Source organism: Vitis riparia, chromosome 7 (assembly GCF_004353265.1).
Source record: "Vitis riparia cultivar Riparia Gloire de Montpellier isolate 1030 chromosome 7, EGFV_Vit.rip_1.0, whole genome shotgun sequence".
NCBI lineage: Eukaryota > Viridiplantae > Streptophyta > Magnoliopsida > Vitales > Vitaceae > Vitis > Vitis riparia.
This window is the reverse complement of record NC_048437.1, coordinates 18,169,796-18,194,546: the sequence shown is the minus strand read 5'-3', so window position 1 is coordinate 18,194,546 and position 24,751 is coordinate 18,169,796. Positions and strand designations below refer to the sequence as shown.

At 39.1% G+C, this 24,751-nt stretch overlaps 1 protein-coding gene across 2 annotated transcripts in view; it reads left to right on the top strand.

Moving 5' to 3' along the window:
- Positions 1 to 455: 455 nt before the first annotated feature.
- LOC117919018 overlaps positions 456 to 24,751 on the top strand; it is a 29,738-nt gene continuing 5,442 nt past the window's right edge. Inside the window, exons 1-3 of one of the 2 annotated variants that reach the window (XM_034836031.1) lie at positions 456 to 660; positions 1,252 to 1,364; positions 14,502 to 14,599. In XM_034836031.1, coding sequence (XP_034691922.1) covers positions 507 to 660; positions 1,252 to 1,364; positions 14,502 to 14,599 — 365 coding nt within the window. In that variant the 5' untranslated portion in view covers positions 456 to 506. The remainder of the gene's footprint in view (positions 661 to 1,251; positions 1,365 to 14,501; positions 14,600 to 24,751) is intronic. The other variant, XM_034836030.1, reaches the window with a different exon arrangement.

Below are 24,751 nucleotides of genomic sequence, written 5' to 3'. Positions count from 1 at the left end.
TCACATTGTATCAAATTTAAATTTACAATGCCTTTAAATTTTTTTTTTATTTTTATAAGAAAATTAAATAATAAATAAAATAATATTTCCATATTTTTCTTTAAGAAGTTAAAAAATATAAGTTATGAATAATGCAAAAAAAAAAAAAAAAAAAAAAACTTCCATGTTAGACTTTTGTTGCTTGGCTTAAAAAAATATTATTATTATTATTAAAAAATGGCCCAAGCCTGCTCACAATTTGGGTATTGATGATAATAATAATAATAATTAGGCCCTAAAAAATGGCCCAATTCTGTTCACAATTTTGGGATGGGTTGGGACTTGGGGGTATGGGACCACCTTTTTCATTTTTCATTCTTTTAATTTTTAATTTTTTTTAAATAAAAAAATTTATTTACAGGCATTTGCAAGATTTAATAATAAATTACTTAAAATTTGAAAAAGGGATTTATAATTATGGGAAACCCATAACAGAGATCATCTGCAGTCGCATTACAGAGGAAGCCATGGATTTGTCTTCGTGGCTTCGTGGAAATATAAAAAAAACAAGGAAGTCTGATTCAGTGAAACGTCAAGAAGAGGTTCTTGGAGTGACAGACCAATTAATTGATACTGTCAAGTCCTTCTCCTTTCATACCTTCAAGAATTTCCCTCTCCAAGGTACTTTTTTTCTTCTACTTATTCTTCCTCACGTTGTTTGGCTCCCAGGAAATCTCTAGGAAATGGGAGCTTTGGAATGATGAATTCCTTTTGGGTTTCCAACCGTTTGGTTGCTGAGAAAGTTTATTTATTTTTTGCCAAGGGAGTTTCTCTTACTTAAAATTTTGCCGTGTTGTGTTTTCTTGGAAATCTAATGGAGGATTTGTGTGATTTCATGTATTTGACAGATAATTTCAGTTTAGGTTTTGAAATTGCGAGGTCATAATCGGTTTTAATCGGAAATATGGGGATTTGATTGGGTTTGGTGTAGGTGATCAGGGAACATTTTGGCAATGATTCTCTGTTACCTAACAGAGGGGTCTTTTTGCTCACATGGCCTGTTTGGTTTGCAGAGAAAATGCTTAATGCTAAGAGTTACTAATAATCCTGTCTAAACCTAGATTTCTTTTATTTTGCTGAGTTTTCTTGGAAACCAGATTGAGGATTAGTGTAATATAATGTAGATGAGAAAGAATTTTAGTTAGATTTTGAATGGTAAAGTGATAATCTCATTCAATTGGAAATGGGGGGATTTGCTTGACTTTTGTGCAGATGATCAGGGAATTAATGGTGGTGATAATTCTCAGGCAACTTCAACTAACATTGGGAAGGATCTTTCTGAATGGCAGGAGCGACACGCAATGCTTGTGCTCTCAAAAGTGAAGGTTCAAGCTTATTTTAGTATTCAATATTTAATTTTCAGTTATGAATTACTGAAACATGAAACATAACTTTCAAACTGGGATATACTATATATACTCATCTATTGATCGAGTTACTAGTTGTGTGCATTATCAGATATATATACTATATATACTTATCTCTTGATTGATTTATTAGTTGTGGCATGATAATGCACTTTGAGTTCATGAGTTATGGCTGTTGAGGTTAAATAGGGAGAAAACATTAATGTAAACTTTTTATAGGTGTGCTGGGAATTTGCTGGAAAAAAAATAGTAATTGAATTACTGGAGTGATAATGCAACTAGAATATTGAAGTTAATGGTTAACCTCCTCCAACCCTTTCTTTCAAATGCTGATAATATGCATCTGATCATCTTGTAACTAGAGGTTAGGAAAACCAGTGGAAACTATTGTTTAAATAAAAATGGAATTAGATTCAGTAAGGTTCATTAGTGTTGACATCTAATTTTGTGCTGCGACATTGACTAATAATAAGTGTGTTTCATGAATCCATTTTGACATGCATGGTTAGTGACACATGGATGGCTACCCAAAAATCATACCATTAGTGGTCTAACTCCATGTAGCCCTCCATTTCCACACAGTTACTACAACCAATGGCTATGGATCTCCTTCCTGTGCTAGAATATGGTGGAAACCTTGGGTGGTTGCCCAAGTTCCTTGGATTCTCACAAGAAGTGGATGCTGAAGGAAATTCTCCTACTTTATCTAAAGATGGAGGAAGCCGCCTCATAAGGTGAATGAAGGAGAGGCCACTCTCAACATGCTACAAAGGCAGTGACCATCTCGTTGAGGGTGGAATAGTTTGTGCTGTTGTAACCCTGCTGTATCCAGATTGAAAAGGAAAGGGGGCTATCTCTTTCCATTTTTATTGCTTTTCCTACTGAAATGGCTGGCTGGTTGGCACATGAATTGTCTCATTGGCTCATGGGTTTTAGCTTAATTGGCTTCCATTTAGAAAATCCCTGTGAATAAACTTAAAGGATCATAGCAAAAAGGGGGATTTGGTTGATTGAAAAGCTGTAGCTTAAAAAGCCAAGTCTTTGAGATTTTTTGTTTTTTGTTTTTCTGATTTTTAAATTTTAGGAGTCTTTCTGGAGACTACTACTATACTTTCCATTTCCTTATCACTCTTCAATATTTTGTACTCCCCTCTCCAACATGGACACCTAAGCATCTAAGTGGTCAACCTCGTTTTCTGTTAAGAATCCTAGTTCAAACAATTTGCTAATCTCAATGTTAATGGATAAGGCTTACTATATGTCATGTTGTGATGAAAGTTGTTAGTGTCCTTCGTTGGTGACAATCATGAAGTGTGATGGTCATGATAACTTAAAAGTAATTAAAGCTGTTGAATATAATGTATTTATAGTATATAACCTTTCCTTGTTAATATAGGATACATGTATGGTAGTTAGGACTCCTAGCCTTGTATATATATATATATTTCTCAATTGTAAGTAGATTAATTACATTAATGAGAATTAAGGTCTTTCTTCTTTCTCTCTCTCAACATGGTATCAGAGCCAAGGAAGAAAACCTAATTCTTTCCTGTTTCCCGTGTCATCAATTCCGGGAAACCTTCCGGTGACCGTGTTTCATTCCGGTCACCTTCCCCATCTCCCAATACTTTCCGGTCATTCGGATCGTCGACAGAAACAACTCACCGCCGGCGAACTTTTCCGGCGAATTTTTCCGGCGACGTATTTTTCCGACACCGACCATACCAGAAGGAGCGCCTGGAGGAGATCTACAACTTTTGTGAAGGCACCGGCACCAACAAAGCATCCACGCGCCGCCCACGCGCACATTTCTGTCCGGCGGCTGCGTCTCACGCGCCGGCGCGTGAGGGCGCGTGAGGGATTTTCCGGCGACGCGCCTCCTCCAGCAGCCTCGCCTGACGCCGACCAGCCTCTCTACCTCCCTGGTTCTCCCATTCGAGCCCTGCACGTACCTCTTTTGGGGATTTTTGTCTCCGTCGGCCCTCCAAACAGTCTTTCCGGCGAAGCTCCGACTACTTTTTCTCTACTCCAATCCCTGCACGTGCCTTGGGAAGTGTTCTTCTACCTTTCTGGTGGTACCACGCCGCAATCTGAAGCCGTATTAGGGCTCTCTTCAATCCAAACATACTTCATTCTCCAGATAAGTAGATATGACTACTAAAAATTCCATTTTTTCCGCTGTTATATCTGGATCTCCTATGATTACTTCGGAGAAATTGGTTGGCAGTGACAATTATCTTTCCTGGTCTGCCTCTGTTGAACTTTGGTTTATGGGTCAAGGATATGAGGATCACTTGATTACACAGGAGGCAGATATCCCTGAGGTTGACCGCGTACAGTGGAGGAAGATAGATGCACAGTTATGTAGTGTCTTATGGCAATCGGTTGATCCCAAGATTCTTCTTCATCTTCGGGCCTACAAAACTTGTTTTAAATTTTGGACTCAGGCCAAAGGATTATATACGAATGATATCCAGCGTCTTTATAAGGTGGCTTCTGCTATTGTCCATCTCAGCCAACAGGACTTGGATCTATCTACTTATATTGGCCAGATTGCCTCTCTTAAGGAGGAGTTCTTGACTGTGATGCCTCTTACTCCTGATGTTGGGGCTCAACAAACACAGCTTGACAAGTTCTTCATGGTTCTTACTCTTATTGGCCTCCGTCCGGATCTTGAGCCTGTCCGCGATCAGATTCTTGGTAGTTCATCAGTTCCGTCCTTGGATGATGTGTTTGCTCGCCTCCTCCGTATCTCCTCCACTCAGACTTTGCCATTTGATAGCACTTCAGATTCTTCTGTGTTAGTTTCTCAAACTAACTCTCGAGGAGGCCGTAGTGGTACCCGAGGTAGAGGTCAACGTCCTCATTGCACCTATTGCAATAAACTTGGCCACACTCGCGATCGTTGCTATCAGTTACATGGACGACCTCCTCGCACTGCCCATGTGGCCCAGTCCTCTGATTCTCCGCTGCCTCAAGCTCCGAGCTCTTCCGCATCTCAGGCTTCTGTTGCCTCTGTTGCCCAGCCTGGTAATGCCTCTGCCTGCCTTACCCACACATCTTCTCTTGGACCCTGGATTCTAGATTCTGGAGCTTCTGATCACTTATCTGGTAATAAGGATCTTTTCTCCTCTATTACTACTACCTCTGCTTTACCTACTGTTACCTTAGCTAATGGTTCTCAAACTGTGGCTAAAGGTATTGGTTTGGCCCTTCCTCTGCCTTCTCTACCTCTCACTTCTGTCCTTTATACTCCTGAATGTCCTTTTAATCTTATTTCCATCAGCAAAATCACTCGTACTCTTAATTGCTCTATTACCTTTTCTGATAAATTTGTGACCTTGCAGGACCGGAGTACGGGGAAGACGATTGGCATAGGACGTGAGTCTCAAAGCCTCTATCACCTCACCTCGGATTCATCTCCTGCAGTTTGCATTTCCACTGATGCTCCTCTCCTCATTCACAATCGTCTGGGCCACCCTAGTCTCTCCAAGTTCCAGAAGATGGTCCCTCGTTTTTCCACTTTATCGTCGCTTCCGTGTGAGTCATGTCAGCTTGGGAAACATACTCGTGTCTCGTTCCCAAAGCGTTTGAATAATCGGGCAAAGTCTCCTTTTGAGCTTGTCCACACTGATGTTTGGGGTCCTTGTCGGACTGCGTCTACTTTAGGATTTCAGTATTTTGTCACTTTCATTGATGATTATTCTCGATGTACTTGGTTATTTTTAATGAAAAATCGAGCTGAGTTATTCTCTATTTTCCAGAAATTTTATGCTGAAATCCAAACCCAGTTCAATGTTTCTATTCGTGTGTTACGCAGTGACAATGCCAGGGAATATTTTTCAGCCCCATTTACTTCGTTTATGTCTCATCATGGGATTCTTCATCAATCTTCTTGTGCTCATACTCCTCAACAAAATGGGGTAGCTGAACGCAAGAATCGACATCTTGTTGAGACAGCTCGTACTCTCCTCCTCCATAGCAATGTTCCTTTTCGTTTTTGGGGGGACGCTGTTCTTACCGCTTGTTATTTGATTAATCGTATGCCCTCCTCTGTCTTACATGATCAGATTCCTCACTCCCTTCTCTTCCCTGACCAACCACTTTATTTCCTTCCTCCTCGTGTCTTTGGTTGTACTTGCTTTGTTCATATTCTCACTCCTGGACAGGACAAGCTTTCCGCCAAAGCCATGAAGTGTCTCTTCTTGGGATACTCCAGACTTCAGAAGGGTTATCGTTGTTATTCCCTTGAGACTCATCGATACTTTATCTCCGCTGATGTCACCTTCTTTGAGGACTCACCATTCTTTTCCACCACTTCTGAGTCTCTTCCTGTTTTTGAAGTCTTGCCTATTCCCATTGTCTCCCCACCTGATGCTATGCCTCCTCGACCACTTCAGGTTTATCATCGTCGCCCTCGTGTCGTTGCTCCTCTCCCTTTTGCTGAGGCACCTGCTGACTCACTTCCTATCCCTTCGGCTTCACCTACCCCGGCTCTGCCTTCTCCTAATGACTTACCCATTGCTGTTCGGAAAGGTACTCGCTCTACTCGTAATCCTCATCCTATTTACAATTTTTTGAGTTATCATCGATTATCTTCACCCTATTCTGCTTTTGTTTCTGCTATATCCTCTGTTTCTCTTCCAAAGAGCACCCATGAAGCTCTTTCCCATCCAGGCTGGCGACAGGCAATGGTGGATGAAATGGCTGCTCTGCACTCTAATGGCACTTGGGATCTTGTTGTTTTACCCTCGGGTAAATCTACCGTTGGCTGTCGTTGGGTTTACGCAGTTAAGGTTGGTCCTGATGGTCAGGTTGATCGCCTTAAGGCCCGCTTAGTTGCTAAAGGCTATACTCAGGTTTATGGTTTTGATTATGGTGACACATTCTCTCCGGTTGCCAAGATTGCTTCTGTCCGTCTGCTTCTCTCCATGGCTGCCATGTGTTCTTGGCCTCTTTATCAATTGGATATTAAAAATGCCTTCCTTCATGGTGATCTTGCCGAGGAAGTTTATATGGAGCAACCTCCTGGTTTTGTTGCTCAGGGGGAGTCTGGTTTAGTATGCAGGTTACGTCGTTCTCTATATGGTTTGAAACAATCTCCTCGAGCATGGTTTAGCCGTTTTAGTTCTGTTGTTCAAGAGTTTGGCATGCTTCGCAGTACAGCAGACCATTCAGTTTTCTATCATCATAACTCTTTGGGGCAGTGTATTTATCTGGTTGTTTATGTGGACGACATCGTCATTACAGGCAGTGATCAGGATGGTATTCAGAAACTAAAGCAACACCTTTTTACCCACTTTCAGACCAAAGACTTGGGGAAACTCAAGTATTTCTTGGGAATTGAGATAGCTCAATCCAGTTCTGCTGTGGTCCTTTCCCAAAGGAAGTATGCTTTAGACATCCTAGAAGAAACTGGTATGTTAGACTGTAAACCGGTAGACACACCTATGGATCCGAATGTCAAACTTGTACTAGGACAGGGGGAGCCTTTAGGAGACCCCGGGAGATATCGACGGCTCGTAGGTAAATTGAACTATCTCACCATTACTCGTCCAGACATTTCTTTTCCTGTGAGTGTTGTTAGTCAATTCCTACAGTCACCATGTGATAGCCATTGGGATGCTGTAATCCGCATTCTTCGATATATCAAAAGTACACCAGGCCAAGGTGTGTTGTACGAGAACAGAGGTCATACTCAGGTTGTTGGTTACACAGATGCAGATTGGGCTGGCTCACCCACAGATAGACGTTCCACTTCAGGGTACTGTGTTTTTATTGGAGGTAATCTAATATCTTGGAAGAGTAAGAAACAAGATGTAGTGGCCAGATCTAGCGCTGAAGCCGAGTATCGAGCTATGGCTTTGGCAACATGTGAACTCATATGGTTGAGACATCTTCTTCTAGAGTTGAGATTTGGAAAGGATGAACAGATGAAACTCATATGTGATAACCAGGCCGCATTACATATTGCATCCAATCCAGTCTTTCATGAAAGGACCAAACATATTGAAGTTGACTGTCATTTCATTAGAGAGAAGATCGCATCAGGATGTGTTGCTACAAGTTTTGTTAATTCAAATGATCAACTAGCTGACATCTTCACTAAATCTCTCAGAGGTCCTAGGATTAAATATATTTGTAACAAGCTTGGTGCATATGACGTATATGCTCCAGCTTGAGGGGGAGTGTTGAATATAATGTATTTATAGTATATAACCTTTCCTTGTTAATATAGGATACATGTATGGTAGTTAGGACTCCTAGCCTTGTATATATATATATATTTCTCAATTGTAAGTAGATTAATTACATTAATGAGAATTAAGGTCTTTCTTCTTTCTCTCTCTCAACAAAAGCTTTGAAAACTTCTAAAGCAAAAGTATAAGGGGAACCTTAACCTTTCTAGCTTTAGGAAATTGTGGCTTTCAGCACCTGATTTTGGGACTATAAGGAAGTGGTGGAGTGTGGCCCAAGTCATTGGTTGGAAGGTTATTCAAAAGCTTGGTTTATTGAAAGCTTATCTTAAAGTGTGGATTGAAGGCTTCTTTGGTAAAGTTGGAGAAAAAAAAATCATATGGTGGCTAATAGAAGGAGGAAAAAAAAGCTGACCGCATCTATTTATGTGGAGTATGGTTGTATTTTAGAGAATTAGTATCTAATTTATGTGGAAATTTTAAGGTTCTTTGATCTCCTTTATGAGTGAAGGAACATTGAGAGGTTGAGGATTGAAGGTTAGATTTGTTGCCCATATCAAGTGTTGAAGTGGACTTTCTAGGAGGAAAAGATTTGATGGACCATTTTATAGATTGATAGGAAGAAAGCTCCTTGAAAAGTTATTCGGGCGAAGTTATCTTGGAAGTTTTTTGACAAATTCTACCATGGTGGGGTTGTTAATAGGAGTCCCAACTCTTCATTGCTCTTATCCATAATGTGATCTTGTTGAATGATTTGAGGTTGGTAGAAAGTTTTTGTGGGTTCATTACCATTTTCTACTTTTGGAATTGATGGGTTTATCTAACCTTGAGCTTATCTTCAAAATACTTGGGTTAGTTTTAGGTTTTAACATCAACACCGACAAGATTGGGTTAGCTAGTCTCAATGTAAACCTATTATATCGTTTTTTGTAGATTTTTAGGATATGAGCCCATTGCTTACTCCTAACCTACTTAGGCCTTCCCATGGGTGGTAATGTTAGAGAACCCTCTTTTCAAGGCTGAGTAATGGAGGAAGTATGTAGGAGCCTTGATGGGTGTAAGAAGTCTTTGGGCTTGTTTATGATTCTTTTTGACCCCTTAGAATCATTTTTGTTATAATTTTTTCCTTTTTATAAATAATCTATTTTGTAAATGAAAAAAAAAAGAAAGTGATTGCCTAATTATTTAACCCACTTCATTTTGAGGTATAGGTAAGGGGTGGTTTTCCCAAAATGGATTTTCAAGAATCAATGGTCTCTTCTTACATGACATATTGAATTGTCTAGCATCCGTCAAATAATTTGTCAAATACTACCTTTGGTTCTCACATTCTTTGATTTAATTTCTTTTTACATTCTTCTTCAAATATTTTTTTTATAATATTCATTTTAAAATATAAAAAAAAAAGAGAAAAAAAACCTGCTACTATAAATATTTTTTTTTTAATTCAGTTAAAATAGAAACATGAAAATACTCCTTAAAGAAAAGAAAAATGAAAATAGTGAGAATTGATCTTTGAATGATCGATTTATTCAATTAATGGTTGATTTTTGGGTTAAAATAAAAAAATGATTAAAATTTTGACATGCCTATTTTGGTTATTATACACCTTCACACATTTTGGTGATATAGTTTACCACATGTAAATGTTACTCTTGAAAGTTACAACTGAATTTTCTTTTAGTGTAATGAAAAGTGATTGTCCTAAGTGTTGCAGTAATACTAAATTGACCTTTTCTTGCCTTTGGGAGGATAATCCTAATTTAGTCTTGATTGCAATAAACACTTGTATCATCTCCCTTTAAGGTGCTTGTCCAGTTAGCATTTAGAACAAAAAGAATTTAAAGAGACAATTTGTGGGTCAAAAGTTAGTGTAATAGAGAGACACAAGGATCAAAGAGATCATTTGTGGTCAGAAACTAGTGAAATAGCAGAGAGACATGATCCGGAGAGACCATCTGTGGTTAGAAATTAGTAAAATAGAAGATAGATCATGTGATTGGGAGGTATCAAGTGTCTAGGCTGAAATCTGAGGGAGGCTTGGGTGGAGGGATGAAGCTCATAGGCAAGTTGGCATAGTTTCATAAGAGTAGATATTGGTTGCAAATTAATTGATGTGACGTAACTTTGTAATTAGAAACTAGATAATTGTCCTTAGAATGCTATCCCTATGGCTCTTGTGATTTTACTAGTCATGTTCATTGTTTGGAACAAAACAATTATGGAACCAAACAATGTTTCTCTTGTAAAATTGAAAAACTCTTCAATGCTTATGTTAATGAAGTGTTTTGTGAAAATACAAAGTATTAGAATAAAGTACATAATATATATTACGCATACCTTGCTGTTGTTTGCTTCATTTGTTGCAAGTGGGTCATTTATGAAGATAGCAACCTCCAAATGATGGAAATTACATTGGTTTTTTTACCATTGGTATTATTTGGCCTTTATAAATCAAAATATAAATATCTAACAATATATATTGGAATATAGATAATTATTTGGTATTGTTCATTGGTATCATTGGTATCATTATATAATATTCATAAAAAAAAAAAAAGAATAAAATCATTGGTATTATTATATAAATATCATTGGTATTTTCGCTTTGAGAATATGTGGTTGAAGGAGGAGGGGATTAAGGACCTTTTAAAAGACTAGTGGCAAGGGCTCATTTTCAGGGGTTCTAGCAGTTTCATTTTGGCAGCAAAGTTGAAGGCTCTTAAGGGTATCTTGAAAACCTAGAACAAGGAAGTGTTTGGGAAGGTGGAGGTGAATAAGAGATTGGCTTTGCAACAGGTCAATTTATGGGACACTCAGGAGAGGTCTAGAGCCTTATCGGGGAAGGAGGGAGAGGCAAGAAAGGAGGCCAGGCAGGACTATAAGAAATGGGTTCTCTTGGAGGTAAAAATCTAGAGAAGTGTGGCTAAAGGAAGGTGATAGGAATATAGGTTTTTTCCACAGGATGGCGAATAATCACAGAAGGAGTAATTTGACCAAGATTAAAATTAATGGTTCTTGGATAGTTGAGGAGAGGGAGATCCAGGGGGCTATGGTTAGTGTTTTTCAACACCTGTTGTTGGACGTTGGTGGCTGGAGACCAAGTGTGGATGGGCTAGTCTTTGACAGATTAGAAGGGGAAGAAGCAGCTAGGCTAGAGGAGCCTTTCTCTGTTAAAGAGGTTGTATCGGCTCTTTTTGACCTAAGTGGGGACAAAGCTCCGGGGCCAGATGGTTACTCCTTAGCTTTTTGGCAATCCAGTTGGGATTTGGTGAAGGAGGAGGTGATGCGTTTTTTTCGAGATTTCCACGAGCATGGGAGGTTTGTAAGAAGCTTGAACTCTACCTTCTTGGTGTTGGTCCTAAAAAAGGGAGATGCTGAGGACCTGAGAGATTACAGACCTATCAGTTTGGTGGGAGGGTTGTACAAACTGTTAGCAAAGGCGTTAGCTAATAGGTTGAAGCAAGTGGTGGGTAAAGTGGTATCCTCTTCTCAAAATTCTATTGTTGAGGGGAGGCAGATTCTGTACGTAGTGCTAATAACTAACAAGGTTGTAGATTCTCTATTGAAAAGTAATGAATGTGGGGTGATGTGTAAACTTGATATAGAGAAGACATACGACCATTTAAAATGGGATTTCTTGCTCCAGGTGTTGAGGAAAATGGGGTTTGGTGAAAAATGGGTAGGGTGGGTTAAGTGGTGTATCTCTATAGCTTCTTTCTTGGTGCTGGTGAATGGCACACCGATGGGCTTCTTTAACAGCTCCAAGGGGGTTGAGACAAGGGGACCCTTTTTCACCTTATCTTTTTGTAGTAGGTATGGAGGCCTTGAGTTGTTTGATCAAAAGAGCAGTTAGTGGGGGCTTTTTGACAGGCTGTAGGGTTAAAGGGAGGGGTGGTGAGGGAGTTCAACTCACCCATCTATTGTACGCTAACGACACGCTGATTTTCTGTGGTGCTTCCAAGGACCAATTGGCTCACCTAAGTTGGGTGTTGATGTGGTTTGAAGTCATTTCTGGTTTAAGAATTAATCTGGATAAAAGTGAGATCATTCCAGTGGGGAGGGTGGAGAATTTGGAGGTGCTCCTCAAGCCCTTATCATTTGACCGTCTTACATGGCTAGCCACTTACATATAAGAACTTAACACATAAATAATTGGTACAAAACATATAGGAATTATGGCTTGCTATATATAATTTTTTTTTTTCAAAAAAAAAAAAGAAAAAAAAAATGACAATGACAGAAAGAAATTTATTTTTGATGATATCTTTGTTTAAAAATAGCCCTTGAGGCCTATCTCAAGTGGTAAAGGGATGAGGAGGGTTTGTGGGAGGTTCCAGGTTCAAGTCCTAATAGGGACACTAATTTACCTATTGAAAAAAAAAAAAGAAGGGAAAATGACTTTGTTTAAAAATAAGTATTTTGAAAATTTTAAAATACATATTCTAGTGTTAAAAAAATGCAACTATTGTAAAACAATGAATTATCTTTGGAAAACTTAACCTCATTTTTCCATCAAATATGCACATAATAAAACAATTATAAAAATAAAGGTTTTTATTACTTTTACTATTATTTAAAGATGAATATGTTGTTACAATATCCATATCCATTTCCATTTTTTATATGAATATCCATGTCCTCTTCATTTCAAATAAAACTAAATTTCCATTAAATACCCATTTACCCATTTTGAATTGAATACCCATTACCCATAATTTAAATTCCAAGTAAATACCCATTGAAGCCCAAGTATACAACAACCCTTATCCATTACCAATTCTATATCCATTTCATACCGTTTCATCTTTGAATTGAAAAATGCAAATTTCATCTCTAAATTGAAGAGTAAAGATGCATGGGAAATCAATGATGGATGAAGTAGTGGTAGGAGAGAGCATCTCAAAATGTATGCTCTTGTTTAGACTCTTCTCTCACTCCTCTCCCTCCAATCTTGTCCATGTTCACAACTCTTCCTCTTCTTCTTTCAACGTGTCGCTTTGGCAAATTGCTTTCTTGATCACCTAGATTGCATTGTCTCAGAGTTGTCTCAATTGTGTTACTCAAATCGTCCCATGACTATTGATTCCTCTCCAAGTTGGCCAAGTCGTTTTGCAATTAAAAAAATTGTTTAACTCAATTATGGGTATCATAAGGGTGACGACCTAGTTGGATTTGACTCGGTCTAGACTGGTACAAGATTTTAAAACTTGGAGATTACTATCCTAAGAAGGACCTAAACTTGCTATAAACGAAGCAGCCAACTGTAAAATAAGGATAATATATTCGATGTACTTTATACTAATACTCTTTTTCAACAAAACTCGTACTTCATATTTCATATTGATACTTTCCATTCCTACAAAATGAGTCATTGACTTTAGCATCAAAGTATTTTTTTTTTTTTTGTTTTGTAAGTCCTCCTTCACTGCTTAGATTAGAAGTTGATAAAGACTCAAAAGATAAACATTGTTGGTTCCATGGTTTTATGGTTCCAAGATTTGCCTTATGGTTATTGTGGATTGAAGATAGAAATTCTAGGTCCGCAAACCAACCTCTTTTTTGTAGCCTTTTGTGTAGCTCTTATTTATGTCTAAAGATTCTCTTATTCTATTCTCTCTTCTATAACTCTCCATATTTGGAACCTTAATTTTTGATAAGATCTTATTGATTTGGAATCCTTCTTGAATGGAAGGTGTTAGACCTTAAACCCTTTGAGCTATGGATCCTTCTTTTGAGCCCCTTCTGATGTGATACTTAGACCTCTTTTCCTCTAGACAAGGTTATTTGGAGGTTGAAACTCCTTAGAAATTCGGAGCCTTTACTTGGTTAGTGGCTATGAGAAGGTCAATGCCAATGAAACAGGCTATAATACAATTGGCTTGGATGCTATGCTTTGTTCATATAGAGTGTGAAACTGTTGAACATCTTTTCCTTCACTATCCTCTTGCCTTGAAGTTGTGGTAAAACTTGTTTCATTTGACTAGTGTTTTGTGGTTCCTTCATCCCTTCCTAAAAAGAAACACAAACGAAAGGGTGCCTTAAGCTCGAATTTGATGGAATTGGGAATGGGTATTGGCGTTTTGTTAAGTGAAATATGATGGTGGGATTGTTAGAGCTTGCTCTAGGCTAGCTGGAATTGGGTTAGTCATTAATAGGGATACCTTAATTTTGTCACGGAGTTTTCTTTATTAGGTTTGTTTGTGGGCTGGTTGCTTGTTTGGAAGCCATCATCTTAAGCTTCTTTGTTTTTCCTTTCCATGGTGTCATTAACACCATTTTTCCTGTTTCCTATTAGAAATACCTTATATTAGTCTTTGGGAAGAAATCACCCTCAGTATATGGAAGATACTAATATTGCTTAAATTCTATTTCTATTATTTAAAAGACATTATAAAATTTACTTTTAGGTGCTCCATTGGCCAGCTCAACTGGTAGTACTTTTAGGTGTCCCATTGGCCAGCTCAACTGGTAGATGCTCTTACTCCCATGTGATAGGTCTCAGATTTGAACCCCAGACTTACCGGATACACAGTTATGTGGGGGAGGGGTCGTGTATTAGTGGTCTTCCCTGGTTCTGGGAAGCAAGGTAGTCTGCCTTCAGCAGTAGTTCTCTTGTGCATTTCAAAAGATTTCATGTTTCCCTTTTCAAGATAAGGGAACATTTTGCATCCAAAATTAAGATTAAAGAGGCATACCTTTTCAATTGGATGAATTGGTTTTATATTACTATTTTTTAAGTGTCTCTAAGTGGAATGTTATTGGATTTGTTTTGTGTCGTCTCTCAGAGATTTTTCAAAATATTTTCAATACAGTTTTATCTCCAAGACTTGATTCTGCTCATAGACCTGTAGTGATTCTTCTTCTTGATTCTATAATCTTTTCAATTTTTTCCCAGGAACTTTCGCAACTTAGGTATAGGCTGTGCCCTGGCCACTTGAAGGAGCAACAGTTCTGGAGAATCTATTTCATGCTTGTCAAAAGCTATGTGGCAGAGTAAGATTTATATGTTGCCATTAATTTTGATAAATAATTACATTATTATGGAATGGAAGCTGTTGGCATAATGTTACCTCATGACTTGGATTTCATATTCTGCATCTTCAATTAGTAAACCAGATACTGATTCTTTTCATTAGTCAAGACCTGGCTCCATGAGAAAAAAGGACCATTCAAGTGCTTGTTGTGTTGCTCTCCTTCCCTTAGTTCAGTAAATGTGCCATAACAAGCAGAATATTTGCCTTTTTTCTCATCTCAAGTTTTAAACCCTAAATATCCACTACTTATTAGATGGAAAGGAACTCAGTGGCCTTGATCCATGGAAATGGATCATTTTTGCATTTTAAAAAAGCAACTTTGTTTCTAGTTCTCTCTTTGGTTCTGAAGATGCTGTATTTCACAAACTGAAGTAAATCATTTAGAATTCTTGTATTTGGAAACTATTCATGCTTATTGTTGCCCCTGGATCTTGGCTCTGTTGTTAAATGGGTGGATGGTGTTGTAGTAGGTCTAGGGTCAAATCTGATATTGTATGTGCATGAAAAGAAATCCATGCCAATTATTAGCCTTAAGGTAATTTAGTGAATTCACATATAAAAGGTTATAGGGATAAGGATGGTATGTTTATCACACTGCTTTGGCATCTTTGATAATATTTATAATACCTTTTATTATCAACAAACATATCAATCATATGTTGGTCATGGAAATTGAATGGTGTATAAATACTCTTTAAGTGCATGGAAGAATATGTTTGGTCATATGCCCAACTGGCATCTGAACTAGGTTTGAAATCTGTCGTTCCCTCATAACCAGGATATCCATTTTCGAAATTACTTGAGATTAAATTGGAATCGCATTAGGATTTCAAGTGGATTCTAATTGAGGCTTTAAAATGTATGAGTGCCAGGGTTGTATGAATGTATCATGGCTGACCAAGTACTTTGAAAAATTTGTGAAATCATGGATATTCTGAGTAACTAAGAAGACTTGAAAGCATAAGGACCCAATAGCTTCCAATGAAGGCTTGGAAGCATATAGATGATGTCACAATAATGGTGTATGGCAGTAAGAGTGTATCTTGGTTGACCAATTAAGAAATGGCAGATAAATGAAGAAAATCTTATGTGTGCTCGCGCATGTGTGAATATGTCTGCATGCAAGTGTAGACAAATTCATTTGTGAAAAGTCATGGCTGTCACCAGTTGTGAACATGAGGAATTAGCTGAGATGGCTGGATTATGTGCCACAAGGCCAAGGCCAAAGAATGTGGATCAAGCTTGCCACAAAAGGGGTTAAACAAAGAAATACAACGAATATACATAGCACGTGTCATAAGCCTCAAAATGGTAAACAAGAGTAAGTGACCCCAATAGAAATTGTTAAAGACCTAGCTTCTCTTCTTATCCAAAATGTAACCACCTGATTGGCTGTTCTAATAAAAGAACATACAATGGGCAAGATCATGAATCTACCTTATCCAAAGGGCAAGCCAATAAGGACCTCTGCCACTCAAGGAGAGCAATGAATTACAACTGATGAATCTCCTCTAACATTAGGGTTCCTAACAGCAATGAATCTCCCAAAGTGCTAAAAGCTCAGCATCAGTGGCACAACATGTGCTAGCCTCTTTACAGGAACCAACATTCCATTCCCTTTATAATCTATAAAAATGCCTGCAGAATTCAGTTAGTCTCAACATTTGAATTTGTAGCCATCAAAACTTAATTTGAAGAATGAGCACAATGCATGAACTTGTACAGCTTCTTAAATTCCATGCAATTTGTAACTTGGGTTCGACTTCACCAAATATATGTGACTAATTGTAAGTTGGAACTAAAAGTTATGGTTTAAAATTCAAAAAGTTTATTTTGTGGATTTGACAATGAACCTATGTATTAAAGTGTCATGTTTTGTTGAAGGTAAATTTGTCAAAATTCTGGTATTCAATTTTTGGTGTGTACAATATTGATAAATGCCAATTATTTTGACTTTTTTAGTGTTTCTATATTTATTGTTTTTTTGAAAATAAAAAAAGAAGGATTTTATTCATTGTGTTTTTGACAAAATAATAAAATATTTATAGTGTGCAATCCTACAAAATTAGGAAACTAAATTATGCAAATAAAGTTGACTAATTCCTAGAAATCCTCCTCTACTAATATGGAAAAAAAAAAAAACTGGAAATACACAACTATATAATCTTGGAAATCAAGGAATTATACAACTATACAATCCCTGAAATTGGGGAATTATTTCCTTGGTATTTTCAATCAAATCTTGGAAAGTAGGAACTTAATTCCTTAGTATCTTCAATTAGATTAGTTAACACTCCTCAAGTTGGCAAATAGATATCATTAAGTCTGGGCTTGTTAGTTATTGTCTAAAATGAGTGTCTTGATAGACCATTTATTAAGATATTAGTAAGTTGCCTATCTATTGAAACATAAGAAGTACAAATTAATCCACTATATAGCTTGTCTTTGATAAAGTGTTGGCGATTTCAACATGTTTTATATGATCATGTTGAATTAGGTTGTGAGTAATATTGATTGCTAATTTAATATTGCAATTAAATTTTATAGTCTCCTTCTACTTCACTCCTAGATCACCAATAATATTTTCCAGCCAACAGTGGTTCATAGATTCCTTGTGCCATGGCTCTGAAATCTACTTCGACATTGGACCTGGCAACTGCATCTTGTTTCTTACTTTTGCATATCACCAAATTTCCACCAAGAATAATATAATACCCAGAGGTTGATATGCAGTCTACTATTGATCCAGCCAAGTCTGTGTTGTTGTAGGCTTCTGAACTGAACTCTTCATTTTCTTAAAGGAGTATTCTGTTACTTGGAGTGGATTTTAGGTATCATTTGTAGCCTATAAGTGAGCTTCTTTAGGGGAGTGCATGAACTGGTTTACTATACTCATTGTGTAGGCTATATTAGGTCTCATGTGAGACAACTAGATGAGTCTCCCAACTAGCATATAGTAACATCCCTTGTCTATGGTTGCATCTTCTAATGCTTCTCCAAGCTTATGATTTTGTTCAATAGGTGTGTCAATAGGTTTATATCTGAGCATCCTGATTTTTTTGAGATCAAGATTATACTTTTGTTGGGAAATAAAAGGACCATTTCTTGAATGAGTCACTTCAATCCTAAGAAATACTTAAACTTACTCAAGTCTTTTTTCCCAAATTCTTGGGTCAATCATTTCTTAAGTTTGTCCATTTCTTCAATATCATCCATTGCCACAATTATATCATCCACGTAAATAGCTAAGGCTGGAATTTTACCAGTTATTAATTGTTTAATAAAAGGAGTATATATATTTTTTTTTTTATTGGAAACGACACAGAGATATATTGATAGAGATGAGAAATCCTCCGGCCAAAGAAAACTAAACTACAAGAAATTACACTGTAAAACAAGCGAACCCTCTATAATGGACCATTCCTTATGGAGTACATACCGCTAACTAGTCAAGTTGTAACATATTAAGGGGAGTTCCCTTAAAAACCTTGGAACAGAAAGCCCAAAGAGAAGCAAGGAAAACAATAGAGTCCCAAAGATACTCTGAATTCCTAGCTTTATCCTAAAAAATCCTCGCGTTTCTTTCCCACCACACAACCCGAATTAGAGCGATGCTCGCAGCTTGCCACAAAACTACCCCCTCTTAGATGAACCAAAACCATTAAATTTGATGGACATCATGTCAAAGATGCTCCTCGAGGGGACCCAATCCGTCTTAGCTAACTGAAATAATCTGTGCCACAACCCAATCATCAAGGAGCAATGTAGGAAAATGTGATCTGTTGATTCCCCATGCTTCATGCATAGAATACAAATATCAGGACTAAAGGCTTTGTAGAGTCTTCTCAATTGTAGCATGTCATTAGTATTCACCTTCTTGTGTGCCACTAACCAAACAAAGGACTTCACTTTGAAAGGGACTTGAGATTTCCAAACGAACTTAGAAGGAAAAACCTGAGGAGAGCCAGAAAATTGAGATAAGGTTAGAAAGAAAGATTTGACTGAAAAAAACCCTCAAGAAGATAATGGCCAAAATCTAGCATCTGGAACCGAAGGAGATAGATGCAATCCATCAAGTGACCGCATGAGGCCTTCTAAGTCCTCTATCTCAGAATCTGAAAGGTTACGGCAGAAATTAAAATTCCAAGAGAAAGGACGAGTAGAACCGAGAACTGAAGAAATAGGAATATTTTTATGCAAGACTACTCTAAACAGTCTTGGATATTGGGTTCCCAAAGGTTGGTCCCCCCACCACAAATCTTCCCAGAGCCGAATTCTTTCCCCATTTCCTACCACAAACCGAGTAAACAAGGAAAACTCCTGAAAGACTTGTGCAATAGCCTTCCAAGGACAGCGATGTGACCATCTTACTAAAATAGCATCCCAACCATTAGAGTGTGATTCATAAATGCTTAATATGACCTGATGCCATAGAGCTAAACCCTCTCTAGGGTACCTCCACAACCATTTCCCTAAAAGAGCGAGATTCCTCAGAGAAATCTTCCCAAAACCCAAACCTCCTACTGCCTTCGGTTTACACACAACATCCTAACTAACTAAATGATCTCTTTTGCCTTCCCCAATCTCTGACCATAAAAAATCCCTTTACAACCTCTCGATTTTTGCAGCCACTGAAGTGGGTAACTTAAATAAGGAAGGGAAGTAACAGGGCATATGGGTGAGGCAAGATTGGATAAGAGTTATCCTTCCACTGAAGGATAAGTAAGCCTTTTTCCATCCATCTAATCTTCTTGAGATCATCTCAATCACTAGATCCCAAAAGTCACACGCCTTGGGGTTCCCTCCCAAAGGAAGACCCAGATAGAGTATAGGCCAACCAGAAGTGCAATCAAGCATCTCAGCCAATCTTGAAAGATGATTTTGATCAAGATTGATGCCATAAATATTACTCTTGTCAAGGTTGACCTTGAGCCCAGAAATGTGTCCAAACACTAGCAAAAGACTCTTGAGAGTCTGCAGATCTTCCTCCCTAGTGTTAGAAAAGAAAATGGTATCATTTGCAAATTGCAAATGGGTCACCCTAGTTTTGTTTCTACCCACCTTGAAACCCTCCAACAAATTTCTTTCCTCTACTCTCAATGGCATCCTGCTCAATATATCTGCGACTAAAGTAAACAAAAAATGAGATAAAGGGTCACCTTGTCTTAATCCTTTAGATGCCTTAACCCACCCTTTAACGCTTCCATTCACCAAGACTGCATAAGATACCGAGGATAAACAACCACTCGTCCATTTCCTCCATCTAGGACCGAACCCCTTCTTCTCCAACACTTGATCCAAAAAATCTCACCTCACGTGATCGTAAGCCTTTTCAAAGTCAATTTTGAAGACGACACCTTCCTCCCCTGATCGTCTTCTCTCATCCACTATCTCGTTGGCTATGAGAACCGCATCCAAAATTTGTCTCCCTTGAACAAAAGCGCCTTGAGTAGAGTGGATGGTTTCATGTAGAACCCTCTTAAACACCCTGAAAGCACTTTGGCTATTATCTTGTAGAGGCTAGTGATCAAACTAATGGGTCTAAAATCTGAGATTTTCTTTTTCAAACTCTTTTTGGGTAACGGAACAATGAAGGAGGCATTAATGCTTTGATTGATAATTCCGCTCCTGTGAAACTCTGCAAACACTCTCACTAAATCTTCCTTGATCACATCTCAACAATCTTGGAATACTGCAATGGTAAAGCCATCAGGCCCTGGCGCCTTGTCGCTATTCAACTGAAAAATGGCCTTAGAAATCTCTTCTTCAGTGAAAGGGGAATCCAACCTTAACGCGCTCTCTCCCGAAATAGGGGACCAATCTAATCCTTCAACGCTCCAAGACTCTCCTATAGGACTCACGTAGAGCTTTTGAAAGTAAAGCAAGATTTCCTCTGTGATACTCTCGGCATTATTCAACACTAAGCCCCTTTCATTCTCCAACACCTTGATATATTTCCTATTTTGCTTGCCATTAGCCACTTTGTGAAAAAACTAAGAGTTACAATCCCCTTCCTTAACCCATTTCACCCTAGCTTTTTGTCTCCAATGGATTTCTTCCCTCAAAATTAATTCCTCTATCTCCCCTTTTCTTAAGACTCTTTGATTTAACAGATCAGAATTGAGACCCCCTACTTGCTCAATGGCATCAAAGTTAGCTAAATCATTGAGGATATTTTTTTTCTTTTCATTAAGCTCTCCAAAAGAAACCTAATTCCACTCCTTCAATTTGGCTTTAACAGATTGTAATCTCCTCGTGAACTTGTGGCCTTCCCATCCATTTCCTTGAAAACCTCTCCACCAATTTCTAAAGTTCTCCTTGAAACTAGGATGTTGCAACCACATGTTCTATGTTCTCAAACCTAAAAGGTGTTGGGCCCCACATGAACCGGTTGGTATCCAAAACAATTGGCCAATGATCCGAGGTCCTTCTAATAAGGGCTTCTTGAAGGCCTTGGGGAAAGAGCTGCCCCTACTCATTTGAGTAAAGAAAACGGTCCAATCTCTTACACACAGGAGACTCTTGCAAATTTGACCAAGTGAATGATGCGTTCCGAAGAGGTGGATCAAATAATTCACATTCTCTTATAAAACTATCAAAGTCTTTCATGCTTGAAGTTAGACTAGAACCCCCCAATTTTTCTGAACTTCTCCTTATGACATTAAAATCACCGCCCACGCACCATAACGGGAAACATAGGCCGTAAATGTCAAAAAGTTCCACTCAAAAATCCTTCTTAAGTGAGAGACTGTATGGGCCATAAACTACGGATATCCAAAGAGGTCCACAACCGTCCAAAGCAAACTTGATTGAGATCGAGAAAAATCCTATTACCACATCCTCACTACGCAGTTTTTTTGAGTCCCAAATGATCAAAATCCCACCTGAAGCCTCGCACGCCGGAAGAGCAGCCCATTCCTTATTTTTGACCGTCCAGACACTACCCACAAACCTTTTGTCACACTTCTCCTTTTTTGTTTCCTGAATCATCACAACATCCAGATTCTCTGACCTTAGAAAATCTCTAACCACCCTTCGCTTATTCCTTGAACCCAAACCCCTGGTGTTCCAGTTGATAATTTTCATGGAAAAACTCACAGACCCTAACCCGCCAAGCCAAATCCACCAGGTCTCAATTACCTGTGGAGCAACTGTTCTTCCTCCTGGAATAAACCTTAATATCCAGAGAGCATAAAACCTCTCGCTCTTTAGCCATTTTCCTAGGGGACAGGCCATCAATAAGGAATTCGCCCGATGGGGATACCACAGTATTCCCCTAGCTACCTATCATCAGGTTGGAATCCTCCTTAGGTGAGCTAGGTTTAGACTTACTGGGGTTAAAACTATCGGACAACTGGTTTGATAAAGCAAATTGATTCTCCTCCTCATCACGGATAGGAATGCCAAGATATTTTTGATAAAAAGAGCCAACAATGTCTTTTTTAGAAAAAATTTCAGAAGTAACTTGATTTTCTGTAGGAGATTGAGAAACAGAGACTGAACTAGGGAGATGTGGACCAGAGGGACTCGACAAAGGAAGTTCCAGACTACAAGAAGGGATAGAAGAAGACTCGGGTGGCTGAGAAGGAAAGGACATACATACCTCCATGTTTTCCACTCCTGGAATTTCGCAAATCCCCTCAAAGATGAGTCCTTTACCTCTGATTTCTGAACTAGAAGGTAAATCCGTGACTGATGAACCACGAAGATCGGACCCCACTCGGCCCAAAAAGCCTTCTTTGTCTTCTTTGAAATGGGGATTGCGTGGATCCACCTCTCCTCTTGATGTCGAGGTCCCTTCCCTCATAGGCCGCTTTCTGTTCCTTGACAAAAGATAGTGAAAGAGAGGACTCTCTCTTAATCTTCATTCCATCGGAGATCCTGTCCCAAAATCCTCTTCCAAACTGCGAACTTCGCTAAACGACGATGATTTCCCGAGGAAAAGAGGCTCGCTGCTACTCTGATGTCCTTGTCGACAATCAACACTTAGAGGGAAGAGGGTGGTCCACATCTTCTTTGAAACTATCATCTCCTCCTTCTACATAGAGCCTCTTGTCTGATCCACTAGAGCTTTCCCCTTTCTTACTGCATCATCTTCTTCCCTTCGAGACCGACCTTTCTTACCAGAGGACATCGTTCCTCCTAAACTTTGGCCCAACCCCGACAGGCCTTTTAAATTACAGCCCACGATAGCGTCTGAAGGTGGGCTAGGGTTGGAAAGAGACTGGGCCTTTAACTCAAAGGCCCAACCATCCTCTCCAGAGAAAGCCTCGACGCCGGCCCTCACTTCGACTAGACCTTAAGAGCGTGCAAGCAGCGTGACAGCCTTTGCAGAAGAACCATCTCGCTGGAGTGTTGGAGACGATAACGCTACAGTCTCGTGGACTTGAGGATCAACTTGGACAACGTGAAGCCCACGATTCTTTGACCCTCTCTGGGCCTTAACAGGCTGGGCTTTAAACAAGGGCTCAGGCGCTGTGGGCCCATTGAATATTTCTTCTACTGGGCCCAGACTACTCCCTCCCCAACCATTCTCCCTTTTGGCCGCCAATTTTGTGCTTGAACACCGATAACGTGACCAGGGAAGAAGCCTCCTACTGTAGCACTCATTATCCCTAATGCTACCGCGTAGCCCCTCTGCATTTTTTGACCACTGAGAGACGCAACCTCCCGCTTTCAACAACTCGTCCCTACTACGGGTTGACTCAGACGTGACAATGTTGTCTTCATCAACTTCTCCGGTGACTGAAACTGCGACTGTAAATGTCCAGGCCCCATCTTCCACCTCAAGCAACGCTGGTAGCACGACATTTGGTCTCCACCCACAACTTCACCTTCGACAAGTCTACCAGCTTCAGTGATTCCCTTGCCACCTTTGTTTCGCTTCCCCACTTCTTTAGAATGAATTTCAACTGATCTTCATCCCACAAGTGAAAAGGAAGACCTTTCAATTCTAACCAGCCCCTTTTGAATTTTCCGAAAACAACCATATTTTCACTTGGCGACCATCTCCTCAGGAGAACAAACCTTCCTTTCACTAAAAGTCTTCCCCGCTCTTGGAACCATTCAGCTCTCCTTGCTGAACCCACAAAGAAACACCCCTTGAAAGTAGAAATGGGAGTTATAGACACCATTCCTTTCGTGCCCATCATCCTCGCGATAGCTTTTCCTTTGTGAGTCCAGTCTTGAACTTTTTCTTTTCATTCGCAAATTACAGCTCTGGCCCATTTTCCAGCTGACAACAGAACTCCATTCCTATGTCCATCCTTTGCAACCACTTCTGCGTATGACCGGCAACCTCTGTAAATGCCCTTACTCATTTGAGTATCTCCAAACGTCTCCTTCGAAGCTCCTCCAGCTTGATCAGAATACTCTTGCACTGAAAAAATCGCCTTCCTAAGGTCTTCCCACCCATTGCCTTTAACACCCTCGGGGACGACAAGAATTAAAGGTTTCCTTTTTGTAACAATTTCTATAATTTTCATGAAACGCCCTCTATTGTTGAAACAAATCTCCATCAAGTGAGTCTTAGTCTTGCCCCTAATCTTTCGTATAAATCCCCTGGAAGCCTCCAACTCCACAACTTTCTTCAAATGCTCCGTCAACCAATCCAACTCCTCCTTTCCAAATCCTATTAAGACAACAAAACATTGGCTCCTTTCTGTTACTGATACCCAAGTTCCCCCATTCGATCCTTCCAACTTTACCTGGAAAGACTTTTTCTCCACTTCAAACTTTTCAACCTTCATCCTTGTGATTTCAACTTAGATGGATGTTGCCACATTAATAAAAGGAGTATGATCCCCCTAGTTTGTTGTACTTCCAGTTTCTCATGGTTTAAGCAAATCTTCCAAACCTTGCTATAGGAGATTGTTTTAGGTTATGTAATGCCTTTCACAATCTGCATACTTCATTAGCCTTGAATCCATCATTGTCTTAGAGTTGCTTTCATGTAAACCTCTTCTTCTAGGTCACCATGCAGGAAGCTGTTCCTAACGTCAAACTGTTGCTAAGATCAACCAAGATTAGTTCCCAAGGACAACAATACTTCTATAGTATTCATCTTTATTATTTTAGTGAAGGTTATTTGATAGTCCACTTCATATGCCAG